The sequence below is a fragment of the Mercenaria mercenaria genome, chromosome 2, assembly GCF_021730395.1.
Source record: "Mercenaria mercenaria strain notata chromosome 2, MADL_Memer_1, whole genome shotgun sequence".
In the NCBI taxonomy this organism is placed as follows: domain Eukaryota; kingdom Metazoa; phylum Mollusca; class Bivalvia; order Venerida; family Veneridae; genus Mercenaria; species Mercenaria mercenaria.
In genome coordinates, this window is record NC_069362.1 from 23,309,817 (window position 1) to 23,325,513 (window position 15,697).

General features: G+C 34.8%; 2 protein-coding genes across 4 annotated transcripts in view; both read right to left on the reverse strand.

The window, feature by feature from the left end:
• LOC123563504 (ubiquitin conjugation factor E4 A-like) overlaps window positions 1-9,166 on the reverse strand; it is a 316,583-nt gene extending 307,417 nt beyond the window's left edge. For 2 of the 3 annotated variants that reach the window (XM_045356341.2, XM_053532408.1), the window contains exons 1-6: window positions 8,881-9,045; window positions 8,335-8,377; window positions 3,163-3,246; window positions 2,698-2,751; window positions 2,331-2,453; window positions 1,086-1,189 (exon numbers count right to left, since the gene is read on the reverse strand). In XM_045356341.2, coding sequence (XP_045212276.2) covers window positions 1,086-1,189; window positions 2,331-2,453; window positions 2,698-2,751; window positions 3,163-3,246; window positions 8,335-8,356 — 387 coding nt within the window. In that variant the 5' untranslated portion in view covers window positions 8,357-8,377; window positions 8,881-9,045. The other variant, XM_053532419.1, reaches the window with a different exon arrangement.
• Window positions 9,167-11,740: 2,574 nt separating this feature from the next.
• Window positions 11,741-15,697, reverse strand: part of LOC123563505 (protein flightless-1 homolog) — a 66,785-nt gene continuing 62,828 nt past the window's right edge. Inside the window, exon 30 of the mRNA XM_053532526.1 lies at window positions 11,741-15,660. Within this exon, the coding sequence (XP_053388501.1) occupies window positions 15,526-15,660 (135 nt within the window). The 3' untranslated portion in view covers window positions 11,741-15,525. The remainder of the gene's footprint in view (window positions 15,661-15,697) is intronic.

Below are 15,697 nucleotides of genomic sequence, written 5' to 3' on the forward strand. Positions count from 1 at the left end.
CAGTATAGCCTTATTCACTCGGCCAAAGGGGGCTCAAATTTCACAATTTAATGACTTTACAATTATCAAACATTGGAAAGATTAGGATTTAAAAAAAACAAGAGCTGTCGGAGGACAGCAACGCTCGACTATTCAACAGTCTTGTCAATTGAATGAATATTAAAGTTGAAAAAGGGGCATTATTTTGTAAAATTGCAAAACAGGGTTTACTGAACCTGTACATTGCATATCAGCTCATGACAATGGAAAAGTGTGTGAAGTTTCAATCTATTCCCATTAGTGGGTACTGGGATACCAGCTTATGATACAAAAAAACTTAACCAAAAAACTGCTAAGTCAAAAAGGGGCATAATTTTGTAAAAACGCAAAGTAGAGTTATGAAACCTGTGCACTGCATGTAAGATTATCACAGTGAACAAGTGTGTGAAGTTTCAATCTATTCCCAACAGTGGGTTCTGAGATACAAGCTTACATATAAACCCTTAACCAAACAATTCTTAGTCGAAAAAGGGGCATAATTTTGTAAAAACGCAAAGCAGGGTTATGGAACCTGTGCACTACATATCAGATCATCACAGTGAACAAGTGTGTGAAGTTTCAATCAATTCCCATTAGTGGGTACTGAGATACCAGCTTACATATAAAATCTTAACCAAACATTTCTAAGTCGAAAAAGGGGCATAATTTTGTAAAAAAAAGCAAAATAGAGTTATGGAATATGTGCAATGTAAGTCAGTTTATCACAGGCTGGTTACTGAGATACCAGCTTACATACAAAAACTTAACCAATTCGGGACGCCGACGCCGACGCCGACGCCGACGCATGGGTGAGTCCAATAGTTCTACCTATTCTTAGAATAGTCGAGCTAAAAAGAAACTAAAGCTATTGAGTCTCAATGTCTGGGTACTCAGACCTACATATTTTCAATTCTTAAATCATAATATTAAGATATCTAAATTATTTCCCTGTAAAAAGGAACAACGATTATTTTCAGTGAAAGAAAGATATTAACAGGTATAGTCTTTTCTTTCTGGTGCCTTCTTGTAACCTTTGCTAAAGTTTAACCACTAAAATATATCCTTACTTCTTCCATATTATCTGTAGTCAATAGCGGTTCTTTCTCGACTTTTTTGGCCGTTTCACCGACATACACACACTGATCTGGCAGATCTTCTCCGATTGCTGAACCTAGAAACATATCTGTATTTGTAAAATGTTTGTTTATTTTTATTCATGTTGAATGTTGTTTACAGCACCCTTACCCTGCTAAATTTATATAATGAACTTTTCCATCTTTCAATTGGGCAGTACCATTAACTGTTTAAAGGGGTGCTTACCAAAACGATACTGACAGAATAGCGAACAGTGCAGATCATGATCAGACTGCACGGATGTGCAGGCTGATTATGATCTACACTGGAGGCAAAGGCAGGATCAATCGTATCCAGCATGGTAAGGGTTAACTGTCTATTTTTTATTCTGTCTCTTGGATCTTTAAAAGTGGTTTGTTGATAAGAAAAAATCTTCATTAGATTATAGATAAGCTGAATATAATACGTTTACAGTAACGTTACCCCCTATTTCCTAGTTTCCAAACCAATATTATAACTGATAACATGTAACAAACAGTTTAATTAATCATATATCCTAGGAATATCTTAAAAGTAGACGTGTACAAATATATATATATTGCGGATTTTTTTTCAAATCACTTCCTACTTTTCTCTAAAACTGTAAACAGAAATACGCGAATTTAGTCTGTTCTCTTTTTTTTAAAAAAGGGTTATGCGAAAAGGCATGGATCCAAGTCCCTATAACTCAGAAAAAAGTCCTCAGTATGCTATATGCTATATGCTATACACCATATGAAGAGAAATGTCAAGGGGTTTTTACAAAAAGTGACAGTTTAGCCATCTGACTTTTCTTGCAAATATGAGAGTCCAAGATTGCTGCTAAAATGGCCTCCAAAATTGAGAAAACGCTTTTGTAAAATCATAAATACTGAAATTCCATTATCATCTTGCAATAATTTGTACAGCAGGGAAGTGCAGAAACAAATGAGATTTTTTCATTGCCCTGACATACAGCCTAACCGTTACCCTGTTAAATTTCTATAATGGACTGGTCCATCATTCAATTTGGACAATACCACTTATTATTCGAAGGGGTGTTTACTAAAAATTTACTGACTGAATAGCGAACAGATGTGCAGGCTGATCTTGGTCTGCACTGGTCGCAAAGGCAGAATCACTTGCCGCAAGCTAATGGTTAAAGAACACAACAAATAGAAATTGATATACTCAGCAGTTTTAATATACCATGCACTTACCGGCAGATATAAGGAACACATTTTCTATCAGCGTGTTAGTCGTCGTTGTTGGTAACTGTTGTTGGCTTTTGTCCCGATATAAAATCACGTTGTTGTTATTCTTGCTAGGAGACCCTGTAATACCTGATAGAAAGGAAATACGGTATGAATGAGTACAAATGGAAACTACTATTTAACAATAAAGCAATTCAAATATCTGCAAAGACGAAGACAATTTCTAACCATTGTTTTAAGTGTACATATTTAAAAATTATGATACTGACGCGAAGTTCGAGGCAATTCAGGTGGTTAAAACCAATTAATGATAAAACGAAATCATACTTCTTTTAATATCGATAAAAACTACTTGAATGAACTAAATGATTACCAGTTGTATATCGAGTATTCAATGCCTTTATAGATGACTTGTTCTGTGGTAATTCTGTAAAAATGAAAGTTCATATTTTCGATCATTCCCCTCTCAAACATTTAATTCATAAACCACCCAATACCGGTATCTGTTCTGTATACATGTTTTTGCTAAATTCAATAAAGATTTTGACACAATCTGTTCTATACTTTTGTTTCAGGTGCTATGTGCTTAATTGAAAAATCTGAACTCGAAAGACATTATGTATATATGCTTCTAGTTTATCGCAAGTAATTTTATCTTAATATGGATAAAATGTACAAATGTAAAAATCTTTTTATCATATTATGTTAACTTTTAATGCTGAAACATAAACATTTCATCTTTCATTGCCTAATTCTTGTCAACGCCTAAAGGTTTTATTACACCAGTGTAACATGGTTTTATTTTACTCTCACATGTGACAATCATAGAGCAACATACGTTTATCTGGGGGATTTTCCTGTGTCGCTGGTGGTCTCTGGACTCTAGCTGGCGACCCTCGAGCAGCAGGTGCAGGTTGTGACCCTTTAAAGTAAGATATAGATTCTAGTTAAATTCATGCTAAAAAAGATAAGTTAAGATAATGGCCCTTAAGTCGATAGTACCTAAAGTACTCCCTCTATCTCGATAGTTTCGGTAGTTACAACACTTTTCTTAAATTTCCTCCTAAGTTAAGGACCACTTGAGGTATAAACAAGTACTTCCTATCTACCCCAAGGGAGCAGGACGTGTGAAGTGCCAATCGAGCCGCAATTAAAATGTATTGAAGCACGTGAGCACTATATTTGTCTAAGTAAGTGGATTTATATCATTCTGGATAAAAACAAATACGTGCATAACCAAGTAATCAAGAAAACTTATGCAAATTCAAGTTAATAGAAAATTTCAGCTATCACGAAACTTCCTTATTCACTAAAATTTTTATCATTTGAAAACTTGTATCTGATAAGATAATTGTTGCCGTTTATTTCGTGTTATTATAGTTTTCAAGTATTATTTTGAATTTACATACTTACGGACAGGTATACACACACACGTCTGATATGTATGTAACTTGTGAATATTTGTTAAAAGAAATAATATAAATATCACCCCGTCGTCCATCTCATGCGCGACACACGCACATCGGCTATAGCGCCAACATACAACTTACAATAGCGCCGATTGCACAACTTACTCATGCGCTGACACACACCTTGAACATAGCGCTGATTGCACAACTTACTCATGCGCTGACACACACATTGACCATAGCGACGATTGCACAAGTTACTCATGCGCTGACACACACACTGACAATAGCGTCGATTGCACAACTTACTCATGCGCTGACACACACATTGACCATAGCGTCGATTGCACAACTTACTCATGCGCCGACACACCCAGTGACCATAGCGTCGATTGCACAACTTATTCATGCGCTGTCGCACACACATTGACCGTAGCGTCGATTGCACAACTTTCTCATGCGCTGACACACCTTGACCATAGCACCAATTGCACAGCTAATTCATGCCCCTACATAATACCGCGACCGTTTAAAGGGTAATTTCGACATACTACATCGTACTTTTGACTTACTAATTACCATATATGAACGTATATATATATAGGTCCTGGCCAATATCAGGTATCTTGGGTAGCCCTAGGGAGTCCCATCTGGCGAACAGTCAGTGTTCGCATTAAAATATTACCGTTTCAACCATGATTGAGTCTGAAAGTCTTTTAATCCGGTCTGAACTTTATGGCAGGTCTTTCACGTCAAAATCGTGCAGTTATAGGTCCTTGCTATCGTTGAGAACAAGATCAGCTACCTGGGTTACCTCTAGAGGTGAAACAGTTCACAGATGGTAATCAGGTTGTGTTCGAACTTAAAATATTTCACAATTCTGACCATACCTGGAAGACTTTTAACCTTGGTCGAGTTTCTAAGACCAGACGTTTACCAATACTATACATGAAAATCTAGGTATAGGTCCTGAATACAGTTTAAAACAAAGATTCTGTCATCTGGAGAAGTTCTATATACCAGAGTAGATCATCATAGATGTTCAGTAAGGTAATTTTAAGTATATGCAGTTTGATTTCTGTTTTATTCCTTACATGCTGGTTACCAACAACTACAAAAAAACTTATATGGATGTGTAGGTAGATGTTTAAATGTCTTCTAAGCTCAGACGTTAACGGGGAGTAGCTGTAACAGGCTTATTTAATAACTTTTATCTTACTTTTGACAGACAGAAGAACGTTCAAATATTAAAGAGGAAAGATACTTTAGCTATGTGGTTTTTATTTTGTATCTCTATTTGTAACAAGAGCTGTCCGTAAGACAGCGCGCTCGACTTTTCTCAGTGCTTGACTCTGAAATAGAGCTTTGTCAGTAAATGCTTTATAAAACTTTAAGGCATCGCCACAGTGGTGGCCATTTTACTCAAAATTTTACATGCAAATTTTCATATAAATAAAAGATGACTAAGTGGTAACAAATAAAGTCAATAATTTTATCATAATTGTATTCTAAATATGTGTGTGAACATATGCAAGTAAAAGGATGTGCATTTCACTACCTTATTATGCCCTTTTTCAATATTTTTCTCTGGCCAAAATGACAAAATTTTGCAATTTTACGTGCAGTCAAACTAAATATATATTTAATACATGTAAAAAATAATTACAGCCAATTGTAAAGCAGACCGAGAAGAACAAAGTCTTAGGGATTTATTTTGAAATTTTACCTGGTTACTGAATTATACACAAAAGTCCAAACACCATCAATTTATCTAATTTGTTTTATCTGTTCACACATAATTTACATGTATATAAACAGTGATATTATTATGGTGGACGCACTGGTCGAGAGGGCTTAGACGCTTTCCTACAGAGGTGAAGGCCCCGGATTCGATTCTTGGCTACTCCCATTGCGGTGTGTCCTACCCAGCTGTAAACGGGTACTAGCAAATTGCTGGGGGTAAGGTATAATTGGTTTTAGCTTTTCTTAAAATAGGGTCGCTCAAAAGCTCTATAGAGCTTATGTTCATTGTGTCACAAAGCGACGGTAAATAACATTTACCTTTCCCTTTAAATAGGACTCGACTGTTCAAAGCAAAACTGTGTTATCTCCTTATATAAATCAATATAGTTAGCGTAGTGTTGCATCGAATTGTGTACTGGTTTACCTAGCTAGCCGTGGTCAGTAATGCATGTACAAACAACATTTTAAATTAAATTTACATGGGGTTGTCTTTTTGTGTCTAATGCAAAAATTCCGTAAGAGTTAGTAGTATACATGTTGTAATTCAAAAAGAACTAATTTTTGTCTTCTTTGAAGCTGCTCATTTAGTAGGTATAATCCGTTGGAATAAAGTTCTTTTTACACTACTAAAATATATTTTACCATGACAGTTTCGACAACGGTCTGTTGTCTTCCTCAAAAGTATCGTACTGCGACGATCGGCTATCTTCGACAACGGTCTGTTGTCTTCCTCAGACCGTTGTCGAAACTGTCATGGTAAATTATATTTTAGTAGACTAAATGTAAAAAGAACTTTATTCCAATAAAATTTGTCTTTGTAATATGTGTTGTAATGGAGTTTGACTGCGCGTGAGATTTCAATATTTTGGGGTAAACTTCCGGTCTAAACGAGACTCAAACATTTTACATTCGGCGTATGTACTATAAATCATCATATGCTTCTATGTTGATGATAATTTGACCAACTGTTAAGGCTGTAGTGCAATTTTCAAGAGAAAAATACTCAGCCTGAAAATATGAACTGATATTGAGTTGTGACTGTGGCGATGCCTTAACAAAACAAGACGGCCATAAAGGCCCTGTATCGCTCACCTGACCTATTGACCTAAAGATCATCAAGATTAACATTCTGACCACCAAGTTTCATTAAGATATGGTCATAAATGCGGTCTCTAAAGTGTTAACTAGCTTTTCCTCTGATATGACCCGGTGACCTAGTTTTTGACCCCACATGACCCAGATTCGAACTTGACCTAAAGATCATCAAGAATAATATTCTGACTAAGTTTCATGAAGATAAAGTTAAAAATGTGGCCTCTAGAGTGTTAACAAGCTTTTCCTTTGATTTGACCTAATAACCTAGTTTTTGACCTCACCTGACCCAGATTACCTGACCTATAGATCATCAAGATTAATATTCTGACCAAGTTTCATTAAGATATGGTCATAAATGTGGCCTCTACAGTTTTAACCAGCTTTTCATTTGATTTGACCTGGTGACCTAGTTTTTAATCCTACTTGACCCAGATTCAAACTGGCCCTTGAGACCATCAGGATTAATATTCTGACCAAGATTCATGAAGATATAGTCATAAATGTGGCCTCTACAGTGTTAACAAGCTTTTGCTTTGATTTGACCTGGTGACCCAGTTTTTGACCCAGATGACCCAATATCAAACTCGTCCAAGATTTTATTAAGGGTAACATTCTGACCAAATTTCAATAAGATTGGGCCAAAATTGTGACCTCTAGAGTGTTAACAAGCTTTTCTTTTGATTTGACCTGGTGACCTAGTTTTTTACTCCAGATGACCCAATATCAAACTCCTCCAAGATTTAATTGAGCATAACATTTTGACCAGGTTTCATTAAGATTTGGTCAAAATTGTGACCTCTAGAGTGTTAACAAGCTTTTCCTTTGATTTGACCTGGTGACCTAGTTTTTGACCCAGATGACCCAATATCTAACTCATCCATGATTTTATTGAGGGTAACATTCTGACCAAGTTTCATTAAGATTGGGTCAAAATTGTGACCTCTAGAGTGTTAACAGTCAAATTGTTGACGAACGGACGGACGACGACGGACGACGGACATAGGGCGATCACAAAAGCTCACCTTTGAGCACTTCGTGCTCAGGTGAGTTAAAAAATCTAAGTTAAAAAGGGGCATAACTATGTCAAAATTCAAATCAGAGTTATGGGGATTGTTTCTCCTGGTATAAACTTCGATAGTAAATAACTATTTTAAGTTTCAAGTCAATCTTTGATAGTAACAGAGATATTTGACTTAATCAAAAACTTTAAACAACGCCGAGGCCGGGGCGAGTGCAATAGCTCTACTTTTTCTTCGAATCTTTGTTATTTCTTGATTGTTTTCTTGCGATTTTGCGAATTTTTAAGATAATAAACACTTGTCACCGTTATGCCACCGTAGAAGACAAGTAATGGTTTAATGTGCTGTTATATTCTGTACTTCATACGCTTATGATATATATTGTTACTTTTGAGTGTTATATTTACATACGAAACGATCAAAGAATGGTCGAACAATAAATGAAGCGTACCCGTGCCTTAAAAATGTAACGGTATATATAAGACGCACTGTACTTTTAACTCAAATAAAGGAAGTTTGAAAATTTAACAAGCAATACTTAACAGTGATAATCTATCAGCTTTTCAGCTTTTCTCGATTAATCAATAAACAAATTAAGTTATTGTAAGAATGTTATTTAAAAATCACTAGGGGTGCCGACTTGAAATTCAGCCGTACGATACTTTAACAAAGATTCATTCATCACAGTTCAAACACTAAAAAGCTTTTGAACAGTAGAACAGAACACTGGACAAAACACTTTACCTTTACTTGCCGATGATCCCATTGTTTAACTGCCGTGCAAGGCCTGAAATATTTATAGAGTTTGATGTTAAAATCAATTTGTTCCCTTAACGGCAAAAGGAAATACGGGTTAATAACCTTGTATAAATAAGGTAATAAATATGTAACGGTTCGACATTATAGCAAAACGTTTTCTTTAATTATAGATAGGTCTGTAACTGTATAATGATTTATTGAATGGTTATGAAAAGCAAATAGAATAGCTTCTAAATAGAACTAAAAAAGTTGAAACTTTTTACCAGTGTGTCATTCTTGATGGTAATCAATGTATACAAGGAAAAAATAAATGTAATGTGTTTACTATAGTTAACAACGTGTCGTTCCAGTGAACGACAGTGGTTCAAATTAAAAACGGTAAGCATTTGACCGCGACCTCAACAATCTAACATACACATTGCGAGAGACGGCTGAGAATTTTCTTCCGACAGACTTATTTTGACAAAATACCAAGAATGTGAAAAAACACCTACAATACTGATTTGAAATAAAATGACACTCAGTACTTACCATCAAAACTTTAAACCAACACACTATATTGTCACACGAAAGTAAGTATTATACCATCTCGGATGAAACAAAATAATCCAAAATAAGTTTGGGAAAATTTATTCACTTCAAATACAACTTTACACAAAACACGGTCAATATACGTAATACCCTTCTACAAATTTTAAATACCTGTTTTGGTGACATGTATTAAATAGTCTGTTCTCGTGATATAAATCAACCCGGAATAGAATCGATTAAAACATGTCGTCTGCCAATCAGGAGTACTTTTCCAATACTGATCGAGTTCAACTAACGTAAGATCAATCTTATTATTTCTTATTTTGATCGATTTTGGATAATTTTTTCATTAACGGCTTTAAATGTTTTGTATTACATAGGTCAATATGTACTTTAGATACCGAAAAAAAATGTGTCTAAGTAACATTTAACGCATATTATTGCTAGTCTCATTTTCGTGTCTAAATGGACTAAATTATCTGTTTATTATAACTCAATAAGATATGCAAGTGCGTTTTTCTTTTTTCACGGCAATAAAAAAGAACTTTGTTTCCTAATTATCAACAAAACATGTAACAATAAAGGCCTTGCAAATTATTTTGTGTTCTATTTTCTCAACTGCTATTAAATTACCAGTGTGCTTGGCATAATCACAAATGCATTGTTAATGTAAACCAAAGGTCAGTGGCTTTGACGTAACCATGAGTGGCCTGTAGCCAGACGTATACGTACTAATTTGACATAATTATGAAATGGGCAGACACACAGAAAGAGAACAAGAACGCCGCCTGTGAGTGCCAACGTTCGTCTTGTAAATACTTAAGCCAGGCAATATGCAAAAAAAAAGAGTTATACTTATAGACCCCGACGATCAAGTGACGACAATACCTCGTAGACTTTAAAAAATAAATCAGAAGAGCTGAACACGATGTGTTCAAAAATGCTCGTGTATTATCTGGACAGTATCATAACACAATAAATCACGACGCTTAAAGAGATCGTACGTGCCGTAAGTTCCACACATCGTTTCGGCTTACATTGAACACCCATGGTCTTGACAGATTGTAAAACGTTCGCAGCAGGTGTGTTTATGTGTCGGAGGTGGTGGCTGGTCTATTTTGGTTGCCAAAAACAATTTTATTGGTAATTATAGTAATTAACATATTTACTGCCGTTAATCAGCAGGAAGACGCCGCTTGCAGTAGATTCCACATAGCAGTGTTGGTTAACGTGCATAATCTTGAAAATTACAAGTACATGTAATAAATTCAAGTAAGTAGGTTTCCCGCAAAAAAAATACTAATGTTCTCTGTCAGTCTTGAATACTATAAATGAACGAATATAGTATTTATTTTTAAGTCACTGCGGCATTAACTTCGAAATGCTGAACGGTCCAACCCTAAAATACCAGAGGTTTTGTAATTCCATTCGGCTAGAATCTAATGAAGTTAGATAAACAAACATAGCAGTATTCCCCAACTTTTGTAATTATCATCACAACGAAAGGATTTGAGCCATGCCATGGGAAAACCAACATAGTGGGTATGCGACCAGCATGGATCCAGACCAGCCTGCGCATCCGCGCAGTCTGGTCAGGATCCATGCTGTTCGCTAATAGTTTCTCCAATTCCAATAGGCTTTAAAAGCGAACAGCATGGAGCCTGACCAGACTGCGCGATGCGCAGGCTGGTCTGGATCCATGCTGGTCGCATACCCACTATGTTGGTTTCACATGGCACGGCTCATTTATCTATTTACGAGACCCATGCGTTCTTCAGTTTCTGATATTCACATATCGAACCATAAAAGTAAGCAGGTATCTACTGACCATAGATAACAAAACATCGGACCGGGCATTCTTCAGTTACTGGGTCTCAAGATCACTGACACTGACCTTGACCTAATGACCCAAATGGTTTATCTGCTGTCAACAGATAAGTATTTTAGTTATCAAGTTTGACAATGTTAGGCTAAAGTACTCTCCTCTTAATGGTCGGATTGTTTTTCAATCTCAAATCAATATGACCATGATAGACCTTTAAACTACAGATGCCAGAAACGACTGAGTTCATCAACTGATCGTAGGCACGAGACTATGAAGTTTGGAGACTTTTCCAGTTACTTGTCTGAACCGGTTTTCTTTATAAAGTTCACCGTGACCTCAACCTTTGATCTTGTGACCCCTCAACAACAGGGGTCATCTACTGATCACAGGCAACTGTTACAAGAATATCAGTGCATTCTCCAGTTTTTGGTCTCAAATCACTGTGACCTAGTAGCATTAGGTTAACCACAATATGCCCAATGTGAGTGACCAAACAATTTATGGACAAAGTACGGTAACACATTGATCAACAGCAGCAAAACAAGAGCTGTTTATAAAACACGTATGTCTCAATCATGGCAGACAAGCGGGTATGTAATTGTGTATGCTGTGACCTTGACCTTTGACCAGATGGGGACTCAAAAACAACAGGGATCATCTTCCAACAATTAGCAAGCATCCTATGAAGGCTACAGGTAAAAGTTCTTTTGCAGAAACAATATGGGTAAATTTACTGAACCACAATGCTTAATCTTAAACCTAATATGAAGTTTTTAAGTTTGTAACGTTCTTTAAGTTATAGAGCAGAAACTTTTGTTTGACCATTTTCAGACCCAAGAATCTCCAGTCACTGACCTGAAACCAAATTGTGAAAGATAATGCATGTCACAATTAAATGTTCCAAACGGCTGCCTTTCATTAAACTGGTAATATTCAAATTGACTTTTCGCCAGTATATATTTTTCATTCAACAGTCATCCCTTTCTAAATACGTACATTGTCATTTGGTGATTTTGGAAAGATAAATAACAAGTATTTCTTTTCCTCATTTATTATGAAGATGTATAAATTAATATGGAAGATATATACTTCATTGGAAGAGATTCATAAATAATGATTCAAATATTACAAACTGAATATAAATGTCAATCTTATAAACTAGGCATTCTATATATTGTGTCTATTGTCATACCAACACACATTCAATCATAGATAAATAACGATCACACTTTAGATACAGAGAAACCTGTATACAACAGCCATGCCTGGCAAAGCCAAAATGCTGGTTTACAGGTGGTCTGTATGTACGGGTGATCTGTATTCACAAGTGGTCTTTAGGACAGGGTTATCTGTAGTTGTATTACACATCTATTGATTATATTGTATGTGATACTGGAACACTCCATGGTCAGAATACAATAGGCAAATCAATTACAAAAACACATCTAATAAATACAAAGGGGTCTGAACTGTGCAGGTAAAATCTACAGGGTTTATTGTCAAAGGAAAAGGTAAAGCGAACAATTACACAAAGAAATAAGTGTTTTATATGTTACAAAGACTTTATACATATGTTGTCCTTGACACTGACAGATCTATAGTCCTGGCAGTAATACAGGGCAAACTATATTATCTTGTTATAGCCGCTATGAATCATTTTTTTATAAACTGAACAATTAACTGAATATAAGACAAAATTTTCATTATTACACAGCACTAATGATTTGTTGATTTACATGGCACTGATATTTTTGGTACATCCTTTACATTCAAATATATGTGCATATCATTGTATTTTACAGGTACATTACATTTAACATGAAATAACAGCAAACTATAGATTCAATATGTTTGTGATATTTTTATTTCTGCTATTGTTTTTTCACAGTTCTTCTCAAGAATTTATAACAGGTTTGAATATATAACAGCATTGCTATTTCCAGGTAGCATGATTTCAACAAAACAAATAAGTTTACAGACCAAGTAATCAAGAAATAAAATTGCTTTGGAAAATCCCCAGTCTATAATACATGACATCTGATACACACCCTATTTCAACATGTTTCAATTACCACGTTAGTCTGGTTAGTTAATCATCATGGAAATGAAAGAAATTAAATATTCATGTATTTTGTATAGAATTTGCCTCCAACCGTAACTGTACTTCTAATGTACCTAGAGATCAAGTTACACAAGTAAATAAACAATATAATTATGCTAGCATTTCATGGTCTTACTTAATTTAGCAATTAAAATTCCAAATTTTTATTCATTGAGGAGGCAATTAAGAAGAACCTTAACCTATCTTCAGGTGAAACAGCGCAGAGGTCACCCACTTTTGAAATGCTTTTCATTAAACTTTAAATGTCTTCTATTATATATTAACATAAGCATAAATGTTAAATATTTTTCAATAGGTGTCATTATAGTAATAATAATGTGAAAAGAAACTATTAATTTACAAAGGGTCAGTGTTTAGTAATGCCTCTCTTTTTTCTTTATCCCCTTTAATAACAGAACCATATGGCCGTGAAAACATTTCTTTTGATATTTTTTTCAATAAATCATACTGTATTCACCTTGTTAGCCTGGATGTTTATTAACAATTCAACCTTGACGGTTTCTAGTGAAAACGGATTCCCTTGTGGGCCATAAAGTTAATGTTTGTAATAAATTGACTCTCTTTCCGCACTTTTAATATGCATGTAAAAATATACAGAGAATTTTTTCAAATTTAGAGGAAATATATTTCATAAGATATATGCAATGCATTCTTAAGCAGCTTAAACATGCAAACTTTACCTATAAAATATGGAAGGAACTTCAGCATGGTGACTTTTACATGGTTTTTTTGGGGGGAGGGGGATGGATACAGACAGGTAATCCATTAATAGCTGTTTTAAAGAAGTCCTGAAGTGAGAGAGCACACTGGGAGTCCTGAAGAAATAAACAGTTTTTGGCAAGAAATAAAACACTAAGCTAAAGTAAAACATAGATATCACAGACCTCTTCAATACAACAGTCCTAATATACCAACATATTTTTGTAACTGAATAAAGTAACATATCATTCAATACTAGGTTTCCTCTGTATAATACATTGACAAACTAGAGTAAAATATTTAAAATCTAAGGTCATTGTACCTTGTATTGCACTTCTAGACCTAATATTGGTCAACAGTTTAACCTTACAGTAAAGTGTTATCACGACTTGCTCTACTTATTTCAAACCTCACATCAAATTAATTTTCATTAACTGATGTCTGCCACAGTACCAATAAATAATCAGATGACTCTGCTTAATTATTAATTTTACATGTTTACAGCAGTCATCAAAGGGACTAACTGAACGTGACCATTATAGACAGAAGACCACTATCTCCAGGTTTCCGATGTAGCACATCAATAATGGTTTAATATTTACTAATGCTCACTATGTACATAAGTTTTATTGTTTATAATAATGTACAGATTCTTGTATTTTATTACACACATAACCCCTGTTAAAATCGATACATTACTATCTTATATTTCAATATAAAACCATAAAATATTCAAATGCAGCTGAAGGGAGTGTAATGTTGTAAATGGCATCAATAACAACCTTCAATTTTATAACTTTTATAAGTAGTATTTCATTTATAATTTACATTTAAATGTGGTTCAAACCTACTATTATCGATGCACTAATTATTCAAATTTCTGGTAGTCTAAAGCAAATTTGGAATGCTGCTAACAATAGACTTATTTTAACAATAAATTTAATTGTTATACCACACCTTTTTCAATGTTTTAACTACTAAATATCTAGAACCATACAGTAGGAAAATCTATCGCATCTTGTTAATTTACAACTTGCAAGATTAAGTGACAGTCATATTGCATTCTGCTGACTTTTCTACTGGCCGCATTAGACAGGGTTACACTACATAAAGGGTCATTATATAGTGAATTCCAATAGTCTGACCTAAGGGGGACCATTTATGCAGGGTCACACATTATAAGGTGACCTCTAATTACGGTTAAACTGCATTTGTGCTTGTGCGGTACTACTAGGTATAAATAGACTAGCACTATATCAAAGGACTATGTCACCATGCAAATATCCTTCACTTACACAGCAGGGACTTATAAAACCTTCAATAAGAAATTTCTACACTGATGCTATCAATATTAAGGCAACTATTTCTCCTTGCTGAAAGATGCATTTTGACATGGTAAAGCTAAACATCTCTGGAAACCATTCCACATATACAACACCATGCTGAGAGAAGGTTACATTCTCCAGAAAATGCCTGCACTTTTGTCTCACTAAAATTATAGGTCCATGGATATATTATACAGATTTCTAATTGTATGATTTTATTTTTTCACTGACACTACTGTATCATTTTTCAGGAAAATTTCAATGGAAAAACGTTAGTCTGTCTATGGCACCTTTTTCTCCAACTTCCTGTATATTAATTCCTCATACACAACTGGCACTGCTTTTATCAATTAGCAATGGAAGTCACACCAATCACACTAAAATATTCAAATATACTTTTCAACATGTCCAACATTTCGATACTTCATTTTCACAGTTCACTCATAAATCACTTGAATGTCTCCTTCAACTGCACATGTAAAGTACCAATGTATATATCACTTTCATTTCTTCAACAGGAAGTCATAAAGGGATTTGGTTATGTCTGCCTTTATAACCTTCATGTTAAAAATGGAGCCACTGACGTCTTGGTTTTATTTTTATGATATGCTCAAAATTGGACATTTATAGCACCATAACATATGACTGCCTTTTATCACAAGTATAAAGTTCCTTCATTCCCTCACTTCTTTATATTTTCCCCATCCATGGAAACATTTGGTGAAGTTTCTATGTTCCTTGTATTTCATGGCAAGCAACAATTTCCTTGGCCTGTCTGGTTGTTTGTTCCGTAAATGCTGAATGTATACCTAAAATAACATAAATACAGGTTTCTAAAAGTGAACA